Source organism: Balaenoptera physalus, assembly GCF_965194825.1.
Source record: "Balaenoptera physalus genome assembly, chromosome: X".
NCBI lineage: Eukaryota > Metazoa > Chordata > Mammalia > Artiodactyla > Balaenopteridae > Balaenoptera > Balaenoptera physalus.
The window spans coordinates 6,025,527-6,048,142 of NC_138903.1; the positions used below are offsets into that span (position 1 = coordinate 6,025,527).

General features: G+C 43.0%; 1 protein-coding gene and 2 long non-coding RNA genes across 4 annotated transcripts in view; 2 read left to right on the top strand and 1 right to left on the bottom strand.

Moving 5' to 3' along the window:
• LOC309652480 lies at positions 1-7,434 on the top strand. The gene is made up of 3 exons (XR_014258744.1): positions 1-3,545; positions 7,109-7,196; positions 7,391-7,434. It is a non-coding gene; the product is annotated as an uncharacterized lncRNA (long non-coding RNA).
• Positions 4,419-22,616, bottom strand: part of LOC309652442 (anosmin-1-like) — a 189,124-nt gene continuing 170,926 nt past the window's right edge. Inside the window, exons 9-14 of the mRNA XM_082446234.1 lie at positions 21,964-22,110; positions 9,508-9,602; positions 8,131-8,302; positions 7,258-7,478; positions 6,036-6,177; positions 4,419-4,938 (exon numbers count right to left, since the gene is read on the bottom strand). Of these exons, the coding sequence (XP_082302360.1) occupies positions 4,880-4,938; positions 6,036-6,177; positions 7,258-7,478; positions 8,131-8,302; positions 9,508-9,602; positions 21,964-22,110 (836 nt within the window). The 3' untranslated portion in view covers positions 4,419-4,879. The remainder of the gene's footprint in view (positions 4,939-6,035; positions 6,178-7,257; positions 7,479-8,130; positions 8,303-9,507; positions 9,603-21,963; positions 22,111-22,616) is intronic.
• Positions 7,451-22,616, top strand: part of LOC309652472 — a 21,884-nt gene continuing 6,718 nt past the window's right edge. The window contains exons 1-2 of one of the 2 annotated variants that reach the window (XR_014258733.1): positions 7,451-7,544; positions 11,922-12,018. This is a non-coding gene — a long non-coding RNA (uncharacterized lncRNA). Of the gene's footprint in view, positions 7,545-11,921; positions 17,887-22,616 lie in introns of those variants that run through there. The other variant, XR_014258734.1, reaches the window with a different exon arrangement.

Sequence of the window (22,616 nt, forward strand, 5' to 3'; positions counted from 1 at the left end):
GCCTTTTCACCCCCTGGCTTTTCACACGTGCGATGTCCTTATTGCCAGTCTCTTTCTCCTAGAGGAAGACCCCTGAAAACCTGGCACCTGCCAGGCTTGGTCAGTGTCCCAGCTGTAGAGCGGGACCAGGCAACGGCAGAGACTAAGGACGTTTCTGCTGAGTGAGTGTCTAATAAATAAATAGGTGATTTGATGGAGAGAAAAATAATCCCGGCTTCCCTAAGTTAACACCTTCCTCCTCGTGCTTTATGAAAGAACACTCTTCTAAGTCCCCCGTGGAGATGCTGTGGGCACAGCGCCTGCCAGTGTGGCGGCCGCCGGAACCTCTCCAGACGCTGCACGGGGAGCGGAGACCGCAGCCGTCACTGGCCTTTGGTGTTGAAAACACCGGGGTGTGGGTGAAAGCTTATTAGCGCTGCACATACCTAGCCTTTTATGGATACATCCTGGGGGCGGGGAGCGATTTAAACTTGTAGACTATTGATAGAAAATGCCCCCAAAACCATCAGGAGTCAGGGCTGTAAACGCGATGAAAGAACGCTGAAGCGCCAACTGTCCAAGTCCAGGATAACTTCTTCAGGCTGACGTGCTGCCTTGTTGCACTTACCAGACCTCAAATTCCCTTCGTACTGACAGGGGAGTGAGGCTTTTTGCATCTCTCTGGGGCCGTTGGAAACTGTTAATTTTTCTTTTTAAATGGAAAGAAAATGTGCGTGCGTGTGTGTGTGCGTGTGTGTGTGTGCGTGTGTGTGTTTTCAGGAAACGAGTCTAGTCCACTGTGTGGGTTTAAAGATCCTTTATTACGGAATCAGTATGTACAGACTCTAACATGAAAATAATGAGTCACAGAGTATCAGCCTATTTACAGTGCTTTTTTGTTTTTTACAAATTTTTTTTTACAAGATTACTTCTCCCTAAATAACATAATAGACACACACAGAAATCAAACGTTTTTTATTACATACATAAATAAATATTGACTTTCAATGACCTCTCTAAGGGACATGATTTCTACAGGCCATTTGGATGAGAAGGTAGCCGTTGTGTTATCTTCACACTATAATTAAGTCAAGAAAAAGTCATAACAGCTTCACATACAGACCTCTGTTAATTACCCTGTGAATGGTGTATAACTTGCTAAAATGTTCAGTAGAGGTAAGAAGCTCAGTCTGGCCATGCAAAACCGTAGATAAGAGTCGCCATCTTTATGCATTTATATTTTAAATGAATCTTAAAGTACATGCAACAGATATTTAGCCTCTGTGTTCTGGTCACGACGTCAAAGTTTGCGTAACAACATTGAGATATTTGCAATCGTAGGAATGAGTAAACTTGAGGAACTCCACAGCACATGGTGTAAGAAAGGGCATTAAGTAAATAAGCCGTTATCACAAATGACACTGACTGATTCGTAGGACAAAATTAATATTCGTACTCACGTGATACAGACTCAAGTCCAAATTCAGCCTTTTGATCGGACTTTCAGTGGCGATAAAAGATACAGTCAAGGGCTTTGAAGTCCAGTGTAATCACTTCCCAGCCGTTCCTACTCCTGCGAATTACTTGGTTCCTCATACAGGGCAAATTCTCATCTGTTCAGTAAACATTACGAAGCAGTGATTCTCAGCTGGGGGTGACCTTACCCCCCAGAGGGCGTGGGCCATGACTGGAGAGCTTGTGGTTGTCCCCCCCCCGGGGGCGGTGCTCGTGGCAGCTGCTGGGTGGAGACCTGCGATGCTGCTCGACGTCCTGCAGCGCCCAGGGCGGGGCCCTCGAACAGGGAAACGTGCAGCCCCAAACCTCAACAGTGCTGCGGTGCAGAAACCCTGCTCTGTACATTGGGTGTAGGTTCTTCCAGCTTTCTAGGACATAGATCTATTTTTCAACTTTGAATTTTGTTTAATAAACATTTCAGAAAGTTACCTGTCATCAATAGGTCATATTAAAACACTAGATGACGTGAAGGGCACACATTCGTTTATAAAAACTGCTCCATAGAGGCCACTTAGAACAAGGGGTAGCACAGATAAATCCATCACTGAGGAGTGAATGTTCTAAGTAAAAAGAGCGCGTGTAGCCTCGATGTACATGGAATTAGCCACCTGTCTTTGATGATGTCATATGTTTGACGAGCTCAGTTTTTTAGAGAGTAAATACTATCAGTTAATATACTTTTTATCATGTGAGAGAAATGCATCTAATTTCCATAAAACGTATCAGAGAGCCAGCCACTAAAACTGTGTTTTAAAATAAGAAACAGATCTTTTTAGCCCTTTATTAGGGCACTCAAATTTTAAAAATTCAAAAAGTAGTAATTATTTTTGTTCATTTGACTATTATTGAAGATTACTGAAATTCATAAAAGAAACTCAGGTTTCTCTCATTGCCTAATTAATAGCATTTTCTTCCAATAATACTAATAAAATTTAAATTATTGAATATTATAGCAGAATGAAATGCTCCTAAGAGCTGCTTCAGATTTTTTTAAGGAAGGTGTAAGCTACAGAACCTTTATCTGAACGGAAAATATATTTGCTCAATGTCTCTTACCCAGACAAAAGAAACATAATTAAATTTTATAAAATTAAGCTTATTTAATAATTTAATAATATTTTGTATCTATGTATATACTCCTGCATTTTAAACTATACAACAGTACAAACATTTGCTGGCATGAATACTTGGATTTCTTCATGACAAATTAAGGTAAAAGATAAGCCTGTAGCCAATAATGTGAAATTTTCATTTTTGAAGTTTTAAGAATTTGAAATTCAGATGCTGGGAATGGCACTAGAGTAGATCATAGTTTCAGAGACGATCTCTGTGTTTGCTCAAGCTCAAGGGCGTTTGAAATGAAGGCTGTTCCTGTTCTCTCCATTCAAAATTTGTAACTCTTGGAACCAGGTGATTTCATGACACCTTGTGCTAAAGTCCATCCCAGGCCACGTTAGGAGCTGCAGAAAACCAGCCAGAAGTGCCGTGAACTTCTGTTCTGAGATTTCCCACGGAGCCGCGTGTCCAAAGCTGCAGAACACTGTCTGCCTTATCGACTTTTAAACAATTTTAACGCACAGGAAGCAGTTTTCAATATCCTCTTTCAGGGATCCATGCCTACAGACTGTGTCCCCTGAGGCTGGGCGTCGATTTGGTAACCGACAGGGTCTGTCCGTGTTCTGCATGGCACCTGCTCTCAGACAGAGTGGGAAGCCTCACAAGGCCAACACATTCTCTCTCCTCTTCACCCCACCGGGAGCGGTCAGGGTGCCCGCAGGCTTTCGGGAAACGTAGCAAAACGACCAGTTCCAAGTCCCACCGTGAAAACCCAAGAAAAGTGTACTGAAAATTTCCTCGTTCTACTTGTGTAGGTAGGTAATGAAATGAGGAAGCCTATCCTTTAAAATGTTCAATTTTGATAAGTTGCTCTTTTCTCTTAGTGTCAGTACTGACGGGGAAAACAGAGGACCCTAGTGATCTTTAGGAGAACTGTGTCTTCATCCACCATTGCTGAGCTGGGAAAACAATTTGTTCACAGATCCGTCCTCAAGGTATATGTGTGTGTACGTATGTGTGTGTGCACGTATGTGTATACGTATACACACGGAAGCACGCGGACACACACACATACGTGCCCGTTTCAAAACACACATATGGGTATTCCCTCGAGGAAAAAACTATATTAAACTAAACATTTCTGGTTTAAGGCTGCCGCAACATACCCTGCAATACTGTATACTGACCACGTGTTTGACTTGCGTTCATGCTCTGAGGGCTTAGCGTGGAACCTGGGAAATTTTTCAAATAAGGTATAATACATTTGGAGGAGTGAAGGAAGGTTAGTCAAAGGCAAGTAGCTGTCCTTCTCCACCAACCAAAGCCCTTCCGCCTTTTCTACATTACGGACAGTATTCTACCATGTAAAGAGCTTGCTTTCGTTAAGAAAAGGCAAATCTCAGTAAAGACTTGAAAATATTCAATAGTTGGGATTCTTTCATTTCAAGCAAGAGGTTTTGTCAAGTTTTAGATACATGAAAGCTGCAAAACAAAGCACATCAGCAGCCGTTTCCCACATTAAGGAAAAGCAGAAATAGCGTATCAGGAAAATCTCTTACAGTATAGGATGAAATATTAAAAAGTATCCCCAGAAAAGACTTTTAGTTTCTCCAAGGCAGACTCTGGATAGCAGCGTAAGGCACTGACTCCTTTCTGCTGTGGATGTCTTCCCTAAATCCTCATTTACAGGCTGAACTCTTCTTTGCCTTTGTAGAAAATGAAGCTTAGGTGCTTGAAGTGGGAACATTTTAAGTCTAAATTAATGGGCATATTGCAGGTAACAAGTTTTCAGCTAAAAAATCACGTGATAAAAATCATCTTAAGAAGTATTTGAATAAATAGGGCCAAAAAAACTGTATACTCTTCAGTCGATTTTGCAAACCAAACCAATAATTTAATTTCAAAATGTTTATTGAGTAACTTGATGCTTAGTTACTATGTGTATGCTTATTACGTGTATAAATTGTGTGTTTGTTACGCCGGTTTCTCTTGAGAATTTGCTGCTCTAAATTCAGGGAAGTCTCAGATCTGCAGTAATTCACTTGAGATTATAGCTAAACCATATATGGAAACAGATTTTGCAGTGAAACAGGCCTGGCCTTCGTATTCTCCATTCTCACAGGAAACTGTGTCCACCTCCACCGTCTCACCACTTGTCCCTGGTGTCCAGGCGCGTCCGAGACAGACAGAAGCGTTTAGTGCAGTAAAGTTAGATGGGGCGGGAGGTCCTATGGGAAAGGCCTGGCGCCCCCGTAAGCGGGCGCGGCCGGTTCTCGAAGGTCTGCGAGCTGACACGCTTGCTCGGGGTTCAGACGTCTCCGGGAACAGGTCAGTATCTTTCTGGAGGAGGCTTGTAATGGTGTGAATGATGGTGTTTCAGGTGGGGTCCTAGGGAGACAGAGCAGACGTTATCAGTCGGTTGTGATGCTTTACCCGGCTGGCTGAACGGACAGTAGGAGCGCGTTTACTGTGGTGAAAGCCTTGGCCCCGGGCACGCGCTCCCTCCTCTCCTGACTCTGAAAGTGCAGAGGCACATTCACTCTCCCTCTTTTCTCTCTGCCTTCCCCCCCGCTCTTTGGTTCCCTCCCTAACGCTAAAAATCACAAGAGAAAGAAGACAAGCCCCTTCCTTTAGGCTTACAATTATATAAGCAAGCCAAAATCCTTTGTATTTCCTCAAGAAAGTTTAAAACTTAACACATGCTCTTATATTACACAGAATTTCAGTGGAGGAACATCGGGACCGCATTCACCCAACCCTTATAAACGTAAGGGGCCATCAAGCTCTTCCACGGTGATGGTTTTTTTCTTTAAATTTGAAGTGCAGAAAGCTGTTGGGGCAAATTTGATCCATCATTTTTTAAAAAACAAACAGAAGTAAAACTAGAACAACTTCTCAGTTTTCTTCTCAACACATAAACTTAAAAAGCCATGTCAAAGGTTTAAGCTGGAAAAGCAAAGTGCGTAATTTAAAAACCAACAAGAGGCTCATTGTTTTGAAACAATAGGTGACAATTATTTTTAACGTAGCATTAAGTCAAGTAGATTGATTTGGGTCATATTATGAAGAAAATTCATGTAATATAGATTATAGTAACAACATATGTAATAAGAAAATAAGCCCCGTAGCCAAATACCATTTGCTATTTTGTCATATTTGAACATCTTAATTTAAAAAAAAAAATTCAGATTGATATGAGATGATAGATTTTTCTTCCCCCCCATGTGTATCTGTGGTTAAAAGACAGACAAGGAGAAAGCATGCATCATGCAGGGGAAAAAAATGGAAGTATGGAAAAGGAAGTAACAGAAAGGAAGGGAGGGAAGAGGGAGCAGGGCCAGGAAGCGTGTAAGGTGGGCTGCGGGCAGCAGGCGTGGCCGCCAGGAAAAGCACATACAAAGGGCTGGAAGAAGTTCAGGTTGAGAGAATTCCCTATCCGTAGGAACCTGCAGTCCCCAAGGCTCGCGGGGGCCCCCGGCACTCACTGTGTGCAGCCGAGGGCGGGAGGTCGGGGGTCCGGAAGGTCCTGATGGTGGCGGGTCCCTCCCCGCCCGCGGTCAGCACCTGCACCTCCAGACGGTAGAGGGTGGCCGGCCGCAGACCTGGCACCGTGAGCACCGAGCGATCCTGAGGGGGGACAGGAGAGGACGCGCCCGTCAGGCACCTCTTGACCACAGAGCCACACAATGGACTCTCTCATTCTCTGCCCGTTTCCTCCTGCCCGCCCGCACGCCCGCGATCACCGTGTAAACGCGGGTGCGGTTGCTTTGACACCCCAGTGTGGTCGGTTGAACGTCTGTCCTTGTTTGCTAGAGTCCTGCCCTGCCGGGCAGCCTCGGCACTGAGAGCCCAGCTCTTGGCAGCTGGGGACACTTGCAGAGTTAAGATGGGCCGGGGCCAGTCTCTGGGCTCACCCCTGGGACCGCATTTTGTATTCCTCAACCTAAGACTTTCCCATGGTTTAAAGAATTCTTGATAATCCACATTTCCGTGAGCGAGCCCACTGTGTTCCTTAAGATGCAGTATCTATCTGTCAGTGCCCGTAGCCAACAGTGTTTATGCCAACACATTTTTCTCAAAACTCAATAAAACCTAATATATACACACATAGAAAAATTACTGTCCAATTCCATGGAATTTTTCCTTCCGGGATTTAAGGGGTTTTTTTGTTTGTTTTTTCTTTTTCTTTTTGGAGCAGGAGTTGGGTATTCTAAGAGCATTTTTAGAGCGGGTAAAAGCCCATACATGGGTTTTTTCCCCAGCCAAGGAATTAGTGGCCTGGAAGACAGGCCAACTCATTATGGGCTCTGGCCAGATTTGAAGCGGGGAAACAAAGAGAAAGAACAAGGTTCTCTTAGCTATTTTCCCCCAAATTTAACCCTTCAAACGGGGCCTGTCCACTCGGGCCAGAGGGACACGGGCTTCACAAAGGAGAAGAAAACGGTTAAACCACGTGCATCGCATGTCGACAGGAGACGTGTGTTGAAGAGGGGGCTCCAGTAATCATGGTTCATCTAGACGACCGTTTGTTCACAGCAGCACTTGTGGTGTCTTTCAGTACTTGCGAAGTAATACACTCGGGAGAAGAAAGCGTACACACGCGACGCAACAACTAGCCCCAGCGTGATGGGACGCGGGCGCCGACAGTGAGTGACCACCCCGCGGCGCGGGTACCGGCCCGAGGGCCCGGGAGGGAGGGGCACGCACCGCCGGGAGGATCTGGGACTGCAAGATGATGCTGTTGGGAAGGCCGTTCTGCCTGCTCTCGGTCGTGGCCTCGGCCCACGTCACGTGGAAGCCGGTCACGGGCCGCTGGACGGTGGCCTTGCTCGTCTTCCAGGAGAAGCGCCCCGTGACGTTCGTGTCCCGCACCACAAAGGAGGCTGAGAGGTTCTCGGGTTTGGCGTGCACTTTGGAATGAACGTGACCTGGAGCAGCGGGAAGAGGAAGGCCGGGTCAGGGGATGGAGAGCGCGCAGGGGCCCTCGGCGGCAGGTACGTCCCGTGGGGTTCCCGCTCTCGGGGGCAGGGGCGGGAGCGCGGGGTCAGGCGGTCGCCCCGGCGACCTGTGCGGAGGCAGCCTCAGCCCTGCACCTTCGTGCCAAGTGTGTCGGATCCCTTGCGGGCTACGTTGGGAGTCCTGCTTTGGGGGTGGGAGACGGAGGAAGAATTTTGTGATCTGGCGGGACTTGGCCACTTAGAGAACAGGAGAGACGGCAGTGAGACGGGTGAAGGTAAAGACGGGGCGTTTGGAAAGCGTGTCGAGGTAACGCCCATGGCAGAGGGCCGGGATAAAAGTGAAATCGTTTACATAAAGTGCGCCAAAGCGCAAGCAGTACATAGACCCTTGGCTTCATTTCTAAAGGGCTGATACGCCAGCAAAGGCTGTCTCGCCAAAGCTGTTGCAATGAGGAAGTGACGCGTGCCTTCGCACGTATGTTACCTCCCAACGGGGCCGTCACGCTGCAGTTTAGGAAGGGGGATACTTTGGGTTTGTAGGGTCTTGTGAAATGCGGTCTGGAAATGTGTACAGAGTTGCCAACATCACAGCCGCAACCTTGGAAGTTCGCATGAAACGTACCTGCGTCACTGGGGCAGCTGACGTGCTTGTGGCTTTTCCCCTTGAGAGCGGAGCACGGCGGGGTCGTAAAGAAAACGGTTTCTGCTTTCAAGCGGCCCTTTGGCCGTGTGGGTTGGACGGTCACCTTATATTTGCAGGAAAATGACAGATCTTGAAGAATCATGTAATTTTCCTAGAGAGAGAGAATATGCTAACAGTAAATCTCACGAGGGTACGAAATTGGCAGGAGAGGAAATCATACCTCCAGCAAGGCTGTCTTCCTATATATGGGACGTGTGCAACACGGCTTTCGTAAAAAGCGCAAAGGAGACAGGGCCCCTGCTTTCATTTATTACAACTGTGAGAGGCTCCCACGGGGTGGGACACAGGCTCCAGAACCCGACAGGACGGCAGTGCTTCCATGTCAAAGCAGCCGACCTGCAGCCCTCGTGACCAGCCTGGGTGAGCTGGCAGCAGCGGGGGGAGGTGGGAGGCAGCGCGGCGGGTAAAGCTGTAAATAGACACCTAAGTTTTTAATGCAAAAAAGCTAACTCGGGCTTCTCTGAGACACAGGCGTGCTTTAGCTGTGAGTTTTTCCTTACGGAAAAGAAGACATTCTTGAGCAGTGTATTTCCTCCCCTTCTGGGAGGGCTGTGATTGCTGCCGGCCGGAACTCTGCGATTAAACTGGATTACGAAAACCAGACTCAACTGCGGCGGAGTGAGAGGCTGAGGGTATAACCTTACGCTAACAGGAGAGCCGACACTGACGGGCCTAACGAGTTTGTGCGAGGTTTCCTCGCCTTTGGCTGTTGGGTGTGCGTGCCCATTCTAGGGGGTAGTTGTCAGGGCTTCGTGCACATGTACGAGAGCTGCAGCAGGAGCATCTCTGGGACCCTTAAGGGCAGAACGTCACAGGACGGGCCGTCTCTTTCGTTACCTGGACAAGTTGGTGGAAGTTAGGGATGCAGCAAAGGAGATGATGAATGATAGTGTCATATAGAAATTCCCCGGGGAAATGAGACCTTTTTAGGTCATGGTGCCAAGTCAAAATCCAGAAAACAATTCAGAGCTTTCGTGCAATTAAGATGAAACACCCAGAGACTGGCAGCGTTTCCCCTGTGTCGTGGGAGCTCCCTGCGAGCTGTGTCCTGAATGTCCGCATCTCAGGGCCTGCCCTGTGCTGACTGATGACGTGTGAGGTTGTGAAGGGCCGAGGGATGAGTGAACAGGTGACCCTGTGTCTCCCGCTCCCACCTGGTCATGGGTCCCGTAGGGAGCCCGGTGAGGACGTGTTACCCACTGGCACATGGCCTGCACCTCTCTCTGTCCAGCTTTGTCCCCCGATCAGGTGAGTCTAGAAGCCATTCAGAATCCGGCATGTCGGCCACCTCCTCACCTGGGTCATGCCCGAGGATGCCTCCGCCCCGGCAGACTCGTTGTGGGCACAGACTTCTGGAAACCACTGCACGTGATACCGACTGCCACCGGGCTCTGAAAGGTCAACACCAGCCAATCAGCAGAAAGAACGTCTGCAAGCCACAGTGCACGCAAGTTCTTAAAGCACGACAGACCAGGAGGGAAGGACGGCGTCCTGCAGGTGATCCAGAAGTGCGGACACCAACCGGAGGAGGTGGGGCTCCCGAATCTCTGACCAGAGTGACGTCGGGGGAAAAAGTAATAAACCATCAAAGGAAAAGTGAATTGAAATACGAGAACCACAGAGAAAAGACTAATTAGAAAACTCATAGCAAAATGACTCCACAGAGGTCTGGAGAATAACCTAGCCATGGTGTCCACAGTCAGTAAATCCCCCAACAAAGGGTAACACTCAGCCAGCCATTCTCTTATTTCCTAGGCTATACGGGAGACTCGTCTCAAGTCTCTGAATCCTACATTTTTCTGACCAAGCTGATGGAGAGGCTGTGAAGCCCAGGCAGGAACAGAAGCCTCTCCCTCCACTTGAAGACCTGGCCCTTCAGACGTGCTCCGTCTCGAGCCTTGCTGTGACAGGGTCCCCTCATCAGAAGATACAAGGTGGACAGCCTCCCGGTAAGCGCACCCTTGCAGTGGGTGTGTGCGATCGCTACGGAAACAAGGCCGGCTCTCAAAGCCAGCCCAGCACACGGGCTCCTTAAACGTTTCCACTTCCAGCTGGAGCAGTGCATTTGCTGCACGTGTCTTTACTTTGGGCGACCGAGTGGAAAAACAGACACCGTGATGAGAAGCCGGTCGCTGAGTGTGGGAAAGGAGGTCCGGGCAATCCTGGGCTGAATAATCACCCCAGTGTGTCCCCGCGTGTGAAAGGCATTGCTTCCCTGGGTGATTAGCATCTCGTCCGAATGCTCAGGCCAAGTGTTTGATGGAGGTTTTCCGAGGGGAAAACTCTTGGATGAAATTGGGTGCGTCTGGTGGGAACTTGCTCCGAGCACTTTGGAACGAGAAAAGAAGAACTTTCAATCTGAGAAAATAAACAGCAAGCAAGCGGGCACCAATGGTGTTTAGCTAAAAGGGGAACCCCCTGACTAGAGGTTTTTAACTTTTTACATGGCAGACATCAAGGGCTTTTTTTTTAAGAAAAGAATTGTACGTTATACATTAAGTCTGAAGTCAATCATTGAGTGAATTCATATCCTTTCTTTCAACAAGTGGTGCCGCTCTAGGCATCGTAGTGAAGTAACCTCCCAGGAGCAGCTGCTCTCACGCCTCTTAAATCCTAAGGGGGCTGGACACGGAGGGCGAGAGAGGGACGGCGTCCTGGCAGAGGGTTGCGACTGTCACTCAAGCGCTGGCGCAGCTCACGGAGGAGCTGACCTCGGAGGGGAACCTGGAAGGAGGCTGGCACCGGGCCTGGTCGGTGTGGGTAACGGTGGGCAGGGCACCGTCCAACACCACTGTCTGCCATGACGAAAGCTTCTGTATGTGGTGACCCCTCGTCACCACATTGCTGCTGCAGCTGAGGAATCAAATTCTTAAATCACTGAAATCAATTTAAAATTCAGCTGCTCCACGGGGCTCGTGGCTCCCGTGTTGGACAGGGTAGCAAGTTCCAAAGTCGGGCACAGAGCAGGACTGACATTCCCTGGTCTGGAGCAGCCAGGGCTGGGTTCCAGTTTGCTGCACTCCAGTTCTAAGATGTGTAATTGATACCCGTGGCTCCAGGTCTCCTAAGAACCCCACACATATCTGACAGCATAATCGTGTTTTCATAAGAAGACGCACCGAGCAACACATTGGACCCCTCAGCTCTCAAGGCCGCCCTGCCCGAGTCCACGCCCGCTCTCTCTGGATCTGCCACCTCCGTGAAGAATTTCACCGAAGCCCAAGGCTTTCCAAGCCGGCTCTGCGTTTCTGCCTTCACCTGAGCTGTTCCCTGGGGGAGCTGGTGTTCCCAACTTCCTGTCCCATGTAGATGCTTTTCAAACTCAGCGCTTCTAAAACCACACCCTTGATCCCTGCCCTCAATTGCCCTTGCATTCAGCTTGCCTCTTATTTAATCATGCCTTTTTGTTTTCTGTATCTGTGATGCTCTGACATCTTGCAGCCTTGCCGACCCTGCCGGCACTGCCCTCCCAGGGTGGCCACTGCCCAGATAGCAAACAATGCACCCGCAGGCCTATGTGTCCTGTGCAGACCAGCCGACCCAGAGCCCCCTCCCCAGCACCTCCTCTATGGGGCCCTCACACTCTGGGCCACCACCCTCGTCACCCCAGGGCCAGGTGCCAGGCAGCTGGGGACAGCCCCTGCGCCAGAGCCACCGAAAGTATCCAAACTAGCCAATCCTGAGACCATCTTGCCTTTCCTACTCCCCAGAGTAAAGGCTCCTGAGCACAGTTTCCTGTTTCCTGACCGACCCTGGTGCTTCCCTGTGTGGCCTGAGTGGTGTGGAGGGTCCCTGCTCCTGGAGGCTGTGAGTAACAAACTACCTTCTCAGTGGCCGTTGTCTCTGGATCTGTTGCCTTCACCAAAGCCGAATAAAACCCACTCTTTAAAACATGATTAAAATGAACAGGCTGTCCTTCACGGCACTTTTTCAGACACACACACAGCAGTCCACACTCTTCCAAGCTTAATCAAGAACTAGCATGCGTTTCTCATGTGGGTCTACACAGTCAGTTCTCGTTATTCACGCAAGTTGGGTTTAGAAAATCACCGTGAATGCCGAATTAGCAAATCCTGGATGGCTGTTTCTTGGAGAAATACAGTGTTAGTTTCCTGTGAGCTTCTGGTCACCACATTTTTGCCAGCCAATCAATACATAATTTTATTTTATGTGTGTTTTTAAAAAACTTATTTAATATATATTTCTTATAAAGTCATAATTAATTGTAACATCTCTTTACTTAAAAAACTCTAGTTGAAAATATTTTCATGATCCTGGGTAGCAGGATGGTAAATTTCTTTTGCTTTCAGTATCACAATAACGCTTCCACTGTACTTTCTTTTTAATCCATCACCATCTCAAAAACGACAAATTTAGCCACTTTTTTACCTTTTCAGAACCTCATCACACACTACCAATGTGACCGGCACCTCACAGGCAGCCTCATGTATAAATCAGCAATTTTTCTCTTCCTTCTTCTGGATGCACCGTATTACTGATTCCTTCACACTGAACTCACACCTGGAGGGGGACAAGCCAGCCACACATCTTCATCGAAAGGCACCGTGTCGCCCTCTCACTGAGAAGGCTGAGAAACACCAGGCAGCACTCCACCACTATGCTTGGGGCCACTTTAACCAGAACAACTCTCCAACAAAGAGCAAGAAAATGCAACAAAACAGACCAGAAACCCATGGCACTAAACAGACCGTGCAAAGGATGTGTTGCCAGTATGAGAGCGGAAACGAGAGGGCAGCGTCCCCTCAGCTTCAGGTGGGAACGTGTACGTGGGGCGACTCAAGCCCATCGCCACTCCCTGCACGAGCATCCCCACAAAGGACCACACAAGCGCCCCCCAGTACTGGCTAGGGGGTCACAAATAAATCGTAGTGACTACACGAATCTTCACATACACACTCTGTCAGTAGTGAGTATCCACTGTGTCCCCTTTCATTTTAAAATCAGTAGCATAAGGTAGCTTTTTAAAAAAACAAGCTCCACAGCCTTTTCATATGTTACCTTTAAGCCAGTCCTCACACTTTGGTGCAGAGGTATTGACTGAAGTGGTCCCACTGCCATCACTGGATTTAAAGAGTGATCACTGCAGGCCCACGTTTCCGGCACTTTACATGCAGTCTCAGCAGTGTCTGACATCCCTCCCTCTTCTTAAACCCCTTGCCCGCCTTGGCTTCTGTCTCAAATCTCCCCGTTTTCTCCAGTTCCTCTGAGCACTCACTTGCATTGTCCTCTGCTGCATCACCCCTGTTTGTCCTGAAACTGGAGTTCCTTCCCGCCCGGTCCTGGTCCCTCTTCTCTCTAGGGGATCCCACCCTTATTTAAGAACTTATTCTTAAACGCTACGTTATTCTGGTCCAAGTACTACTTTACAACTGTACAATGTTCTACCTATAATAGTTGCTTATAGACACTTGTTTGCAGTGACTTTTCTTAGTTGTAAATAATACTGTTAGCTTGTTTCCATATAAATATTCTGGTGAATTACTAGTAAATAAGCAACCAAGTAACCAAGAAGAAAGCAAGGAAAAAAAGTGCTTCTGACTAATCCTTATTTTGAATAAACAGAAATGAAACAGCCAAAAAAATTTCTTAAATAAACATTATGTCTACAATCATCACTTTTAGTCAATATTGTACTCAAAGTCTCAGCCAGCGTTAAGACGGGAAAGAAGCAAAATAATTCTCATTATTTATGGACTACGTGATTGTTTTTATAGAAAATGGAAAAGAATCATCAGATGAAATGCTTTAATGGACAAAGTAATATTAACAATATATTTGGATTCACAGTCAATATAAAAATATAAAATATCAATATAAAAAAATAAAATATATTTATATATGCCAGCAACAAAAATTAGAAAATGAAATGGAGGAAAAGTGTGCCATCTATAATAGGATCAAGATAAACACAAATACCTTGAAATAATCATGTTAAAAGGTATTATAGCCTCTATGTGATATATTATAAAACACAGCTGAGAGAAAACTTTTAATCCTGAAAAAATGATATATTTGTAGATTTTTAAGATGTGAATTCTCCAGTCATTGACACAGAGATTAACTGTAATCTCAGTAAAGATCTCAGAAGGTGTTGGTGGAAATTGACAAACTAATGCAGATATTTATATAAAAATACAAAGCACCAAGAATAGTCAAGATAATTTGAAAAAGTAAAAAACTAGAGGACTATTATTTAAAATATTTTTAAGTTTACAGTAGTTAAGACAATGTGGTATTTCCACAAAGATGGAAAATACGCCAGTTGACTCTACAAAAAGTTCAAAAATTAACTTGCACATATATGTTTGATTTAGGGCAAAGATGGCACCACAGGGCTTTGGGGAAAGAATTACTTTTCAAGTAAATGACACTAAATCAGTTGGAGATGAAGAGGAAAAGAAAAATGGTATTGTGTTTTTTGACCACATGGCTATGAGACTAGAAATCAACTACAAGAAAAAAACTGCAAAAAAACACAAACATGTGGAGACTAAACAGTATGCCACTAAACAACCAATGGATCACTGAAGAAGTCAAAGAGGAAATAAAAAAATACCTAGAGGCAAATGAAAACAAGAACATGATGATTCAAAACCTGTGGGACACAGCAAAAACAGTTCAATGAGGGAAGTTTATAGCAATACAAGCTTACCTCAGAAAACAAGAAAAATGGAAAAATAACCTAACCTTACACCTAAAGCAACTAGAGAAAGAAGAACAAACAAACCCCAAAGTTAGTAGGAGAAAATAAATCGTAAAGATCAGAGCATAAGTAAATGAAATGGAGACTAAAAAAATAATAGAAAAGATAAAAGAAACTAAAAAGCTGGTTCTTTGAAAAGATAAAGTTGATAAACCTTTAGCCAGACTCATCAAGAAGAAAAAGGGAGAAGGCTCAAATCAATAAAATTAGAAATGAAAAAAGGAGAAGTTACAACCAACACCAGAGAAATAGAAAGAATCATAAGAGACTACTACAAGCAACTATATGCCAATAAAATAGACAACCTAGAAGAAATGAACAAACTCTTGGAGAGGTACAATCTCCCAAGACTGAACCAGGAAGAAATAGGAAATATGAACAGACCAACTACCAGTACTGAAATTGAAACTGTGATTTAAAAACTCCCAACAACCAGAGTCCAGGACCAGATGGCTTCACAGGCAAATTCTATCAAACATTTAGAGAAGAGTTAATACCTATGCTTCTGAAACCATTCCAAAAAACTGCAGAGGAAGGAACACATCCGAATTCATTCTAAGAGGCCATCATCACCCTGATACCAAAACCAGCCAAAGATACCACAAAAAAAGAAAATTATAGGCCAGTATCTTTGATGAACATAGATGCAAAAATCCTCAACAAAATACTAGCGAACAGAATCCAACAACACATTAAAAGGATCATACACCATGATCAAGTGGGATTTATCCCAGGGATGCAAGGATTCTTCAATATCCTTAAATCAATCAGTGTGATACACCACATTAACAGACTGAAGAATAAAAACCATATGATCAGCTCAATAGATGCAGAAAAAGCTTTTGATAAAATTCAACATCAATTTATGATAAAAACTCTCCAGAAAGTGGGCATAGAGGGAACCTACCTCAACATAATGAAGGCCATATATGACAAAACCACAGCTAACCTCATACTCAACGGTGAAAAGCTGAAAGCATTTCCTCCAAGATCAGGAACAAGACAAGATGTCCACTCTTGCCACTTTTATTCAACATAGTCTTGGAAGTCCTAGCCACGGCAATCAGAGAAGAAAGGGAATCCAGATTGGAAAGGAAGATGTAAAACTGTCACTGCTTGCATATGACATGATACCATACATAAAAAAACCCTTAAGATACTACCAGAATACTACTGGAGCTCATCAATGAATTCAGTAAAGTTGCAGAATACAAACTTAATATACAGAAATCTGTTGCATTTCTATACACTACAACAAACTATCAGAAAGAGAAATTAAGGAAACAATCCCATTTACCATTGCATCAAAAAGAATAAAATACCATTCATACTCTGGTTTCTCTTCAGATCATATAAATCTTTTGCCTTTTACTAAAGATTTCCATGGAGAGGGGAAAAAACAAAAAGAATAAGATACCTAGGAATAAACCTACCTAAAGAGGCAAAAGACCTGTACTCCAAAAACTATAGGACGCTGATGAAAGAAACTGAAGTTGACAGAGATGGATGGTTATACCATATTGTTGGACTGCAAGAATCAATACTGTTATAATAACCATACTACCCAAGGCAATCTACAGATTCAATGCAATCCCTATCAAATTACCAACGGCATTTTTCAAAGAACTAGACCAAAAAAATTTAAAATGTCTGTGAAACACAAAAGACCTCAAAATAGCCACAGCAATCTTGAGAAAGAAGAACAGAGCTGGAGGAATCACAGCTCCCTGACTTCAGACTATACTACAAAGCTACAGTAAGTACTATGGTACTGGCAGAAAAACAGAAATATAGATCAATGGAACAGGATAGAATGTCCAGAAATAAACCCACACACTTATGGTCAATTAATCTATGACAAAGGAGGCAAGAATATACATTGGAGAAAAGACAGTCTCTTCAATAAGTGGTGCTGGGAAAACTGAACAGCTACGTGTAAAAGAATGAAATTAGAACATTCTCTAACATGATACACAAAAATAAACTCAAAATGTCTTAAAGACTAAAATATAAGTCATGACACCATAAAACTCCTAGGATAGAGTATTGGCAAAATATTCTCTTACATAAATCGTACAAACGTTTTCTTATGTCAGTCTCCCAAAGCAATAGAAATAAAAGCAAAAATAAACAAATGGGACCTATTCAAAATTACAAGCTTTTGCACAGAAAGGAAACCATAAACAAAATAAAAAGATACCCTATGCACTGGGAGAAAATATTTGCAAATGATGCAATCAACAAGGGTTTAATTTCCAAAATACACAAACAGCTCGTAGAGTTTAATAACAAGAAAACAAACAACCCAATCCAAAAATGGGCAGAAGACCTAAATAGACATTTCTCCAAAGAAGACATACAGATGGTCAATAGGCACATGAAAAGATGCTCATTATTGCTAATTATTAGAGAAATGCAAATCAAAACTACAATGAACTACCACCTCACACCAGTCAGAATCATTAAAAAGTCTACAAATAATAAATGCTGGAGAGGGTGTGGAGAAAAGTGAACCCTCCTACACTGTTGGTGGGAATGTAAACTGGTGCAGCCACTATAGAGAACAGTATGGAGTTTCCTCAAAAAACTAAAAATAGCACTACCATATGATCCAGCAATCCCCATTCCTGGGCATATATCCAGACGAAACTATAATTTAAAAAGATACATGCACCCCTGTGTTCGTAGCAGCACTATTTACACTAGCCAAGACATGGAAGCAACCTAAGTGTCCATCGACAGATGAATGGATAAAGAAGATGTGGTACAAATATACAATGGAATATTACCCAGCCATAGAAAAGAATGAAGTAATGCCGTTTGCAGCAACATGAGTGGACCTAGAGATGATCATACTAAGTGAAGTCAGACAGAGAAGGACAAATATCATGATGTCACTTATATGTGAATGTAAAGAAAATTATAAAAATAAAATTACTTACAAAAAGAAATAGACTTACAGACTTAGAAAAGAAACTTATGATTACCAGAGGGCAAAGGGGGTGGGGGCGGGATAAATTAGGAGTTTGGGATTAGCAGATACAAATTACTGTATATAAAGTAGATAAACAACAAGGTCCTACTTTATAGCACAGGGAACTATATTCAATATATTGTAATAACCTATAATGGAAAAGAATGTGAAAAAGAATAGACATATATATATGTAATAGTGAGTCAGTTTGCTGTATACCTGAAACTAACACAACATTGTAAATCAACTAACACTTCAATAAAAAGTTCTTTGTTTGGGGGGAAAAAAAGAGGGAAAGAAAAATTAAAGGACATTGATGCCCTACACTAGCTCCTTACAACAATAATCAAATCTGGGTAAAAGCTAGAGAAAGATGAAACAGTATAACTCCTAGGAGATAAGGAGAGTATCTTTGTGACCCTGGCATAAGCAAAGATTTCTTAAACAGGACACAAAGAGCCGTAAGCCTAAAGGAAACAAAATGATGAACTGATAATCTCTAAAAGTAAGAACTATTAAGAATGTGAAAAAAATAAAAGTAGAAAATACTGAGATGAAACCAGCAGCTGACTCATATATTCCACATATAAAGGACTCTGGCAGGTCAGGCTGGCTAAACAGTTGAAAAGTGCCTTGAAAAACAGGAGCTCCATTGCCAGTAAACTTATGAAAAGGTGTTCAACGCCTGGATGGCCGGAAAAATGCAAATTCAAACAGCACTGAGCCATCATATCACACGTACCGGAAAGGCTCAACTGAGCAAGATGGAACATGCCTCATGGGGGAAAGCATGTGGGGCAGTGGGGACCATCTTACCCTCCTGGTGGGAATGTGCATTGGTCCAGCCACTTTGGAAATTCTCGGTATCTTCTAAAGGTCAACATCCTCTATGACCTAAGAATCCCACCTCTGCGGGGGAATAGGTACACATGTGCATCAAGAGACATGGATTCATAGGCTGTTCACAGCAGGGCCATTCTGAATAGCCCATCCCTGGAACAAACCAAATCTCCATCAACTGCTGAAGAGATCTGAACAAACCAAATCTCCATCAACTGCTGTACCAGGGACGACTGTGCAGTGATATAAATGGATGAATCACTGCTTCCTGCAACAGGATGGACGGGTTTCCCACATGCAGTGTTCACTGTGAGAAGACAAATGCAAACTGTATGATTCCATCTGTATACATTCAAATACACGTAAAACAGATCTTCAATTTTAGAAGTCAGGAAATGGTGGTTACTATTCTGTGCTTAAGATGTCTGCACCTCCTGTGTGTGTACATTTTCATTTCCTTACATGAGATGTGTACATTTTCAGTATTATATTAATATGTTGTTTTATTAATATTAATATGTCACATTCACATACAATTCTAATTTGAAATTGATAAATACAGTCATCCTTTGGTACATACTGGAGAGTGGGGATTGGATCCACGCCCTGGTTACCAAATTCCGAGGCTGCTCGAGTCCCACAGATAGCCCTTCGTATCTGTGGGTTCTGTATGCTTGGATTCAACCAACTGCCAATCTTAAACATAGTACACAATCCACAGTTGGTTGAATTCGCAGATACAGAACCCACTGATGTGGAGAGCTTGACTGTACAATAGATCAAATAAATTTTACAATTTAATATTAACTTAAAACTATCATTAAATGTCATAATATGGATATATTAACATAATTTTAATTTAATAATATTCAATAAATAAAATTTAATTTAAATTAACATATGATAGTAATAAAACATTAACATGATTGGTAATGTTATTTTAGCCAGAGAATGAATTTCAGCAGCTTGGAAGAAAATTCTGGAACAAGAAGAGCTCCAACACCAATATCCACAATGGCTCGTGAGCCGATACCCTGAGTAAAATAGCACTTTAGAAAAATAAGAAGAATTTTTAAAACTGAATTCTTGAAACAATCTATTGTTTTTTGCTTAAAATAGAGTTTATGTCTTAAAATGCACAGAAGTGATAAATATAAAAATGTATGTCAAGTAACTCTAAAAATACTATTTCAATAATGCAAAATAAATATTCTAAGAGTACAGAAAACAAAGAAACAAAAGGAATTTATCCCAAAGATAAAGAGAAAAAAGAATCTATTCTAAGGATGACTGTTCATTGCAGTATTGATTATAAGATGGAAATTCTGAAGGCAGCTAAATGTTTGACTATAGTGGAATCATTATGACATAATATCCATCAAGGCAGCCATTTTAAAATGTTATTAAAAATACTAACAATATAGAATGCAAATTAGTATTTTATGAAAATGTGTTGTGCTTTACAAACACACACATATACATATAAAACAACTGAGTGAGAAACAGAGGTATAGGAGACTTCTGAAAGAAAATCCAGTAAAATGCTATTTCCATGAAATGATATTGAGAAGAGAATCGACTTTTTAATTCTATTTTCCAAATTATTTGCATTATAGGTCTTTTAATTTAGAACAAGAATTTACAGTGCAAAATAATGACTGTCTTAAGTGTTTGGGACACAAGATCAGCCTTCTAGGAAAGACATGAAGACAGGTCAATATCCCTGAAGTGATAAAATGTAAGCAGCAGATTTCAGTATGTGATACAGATTCCTGGGAATCAAAGGCAACCCATTCAGACTTCAGAAGAGCAAGGCATTTAATAATAATTTTTTAAAAAGCATGCATGTGTTTTGTTCAGCTACTGTTTCCTTAATATCAATAGTGTGGCTTGACGGTGACGTTTGCACAAGCACCCTTACATCACAGCGCTCTTCAGTGCAGACAACAAATATAAAACTCTTAGAGGAAAACACAGGCAGAACACCCTGTGACATAAATCCCAGCAAAATCATTTTGATCCACCTCCTAGGTTAATGAAAATGAAAACAAAAATAAACAAATGGGACCTAATTAAACTTAAAAGCTTTTGCACAGTAAAGGAAACCATAAACAAAATGAAAAGACAACCTACGGAATGGAAGAAAATATTTGCAAACGATGTGACTGACAAGGCATTAATCTCCAAAATATACAGACAGCTCACACAGCTCAATATCAAGACAACAAACAACCCAGTGAAAAAAATGGACAGAAAACCTAAATAGACAGTTCTCCAAAGACATAGAGATGGCCAAGAGGCACATGAAAAGATGCTCAACATTACTAATTATCAGAGAAATGCAAATCAAAACCACAATGAGGTATCACCTCACACCGGTCAGAATGGCCATCATCAAAAAGTCTACAAACAATAAATGCTGGAGAGGGTGTGGAGAAAAGGGAACCCTCCTGCACTGTCGGTGGTAATGTAAATTGGTGCAACCATTATGGAGAACAGTATGGAGGTTCCTTAAAAAACTAAAAATAGAGCTACCATATGATCCAGCAATCCCACTCCTGGGCATATACCCCGAGAAAACCATAATTCAAAAAGAGTCATGTACCACAATGTTCACTGCAGCTCTGTTTACAATAGCCAGGACATGGAAGCAACCTAAGTGTCCATCAACAGATGAATGGATATAGAAGATGTGGTACATATATACAATGGAATATTACTCAGCGATAAAAAAGAATGAAATAATGCCATTTGCAGCAACATAGGTGGACCTGGAGATGATCATACTAAGTGAAGTCAGACATAGAAAGACAAATATCATATGATGTCACTTATGTGCAGAATCTTAAAAAAATGATACAAATGAACTTATTTACAAAGCAAAAACAGACTCACAGAAAACAAACTTATGGTTACCAAAGGGGAAGGGTGGCCGGGAGGGATAAATTGGGAGATTGGGATTGACATATACACACTACTGTATATAAAATCGATAACTAATAAGGACCTACTGTGTAGCACAGGGAACTCTGCTCAGTATTCTGTAATAACCTAAATGGGAAAAGAATTTGAAAAAGAATACATGCATGTATGTGTAAAACTGAATCACTTTGCTGTACACCTGAAACTAACAGAACGCGGTTAATCAACTCGATTCCAATATAAACTAAAACTTAGCAAGAACAACAACAAATAAACAGAAGCATCTGCCCACCTTCGGTCTTTTTCCAGTACACCTTCACTTGCAGCTGGTTGTCTTGATAGAATGGAGCTCCGATTTCCAGGAGGCGAGTGGGCCGTCGTCTTTGAAACGGAGGCTGTATTTGCATCACACTTTTTCTAGTTTTCCCAAGTTGTTCTTCTACAACAAAGCACAACATTCTGATTTACTTGTTAAAAATAAATCTGTAACCTGAGAGTAATGCCAGTGTATTTAATTTCACTCTGCTATTCATTCATATTTAGTGCCTGATTTTTAAAGTAAAATGTAATGTGACTACACGTTCTTTCCTGCTCAAGTTGATGACACCTCCGCCTTCATCACACACTGGAATGCATACCTAAAAGTAGACTGTATGTATTACACGGAATCCCCCGAACTTAAATTGGGAATCAACATACATTCACCAGCCCGGAAAGATGCTCTGATTTCAGTAATAGGTGGAAGTAGTATTTCTCACAATAGATAGATTTGTTTGCAGTTATGAAGTACATGAAGTAATAGTAAAATACCATCTCATGAAAACAGTATAGGTAGCTTTTCACAGAAGTACCAGCATGTTATGTTCCTCCATCTTTAGAGAGCCAGATGAGAATGTATACGGCTTAGTAGGAAGTATACCAAAAATTCCTGCCCTCAAATCTCTC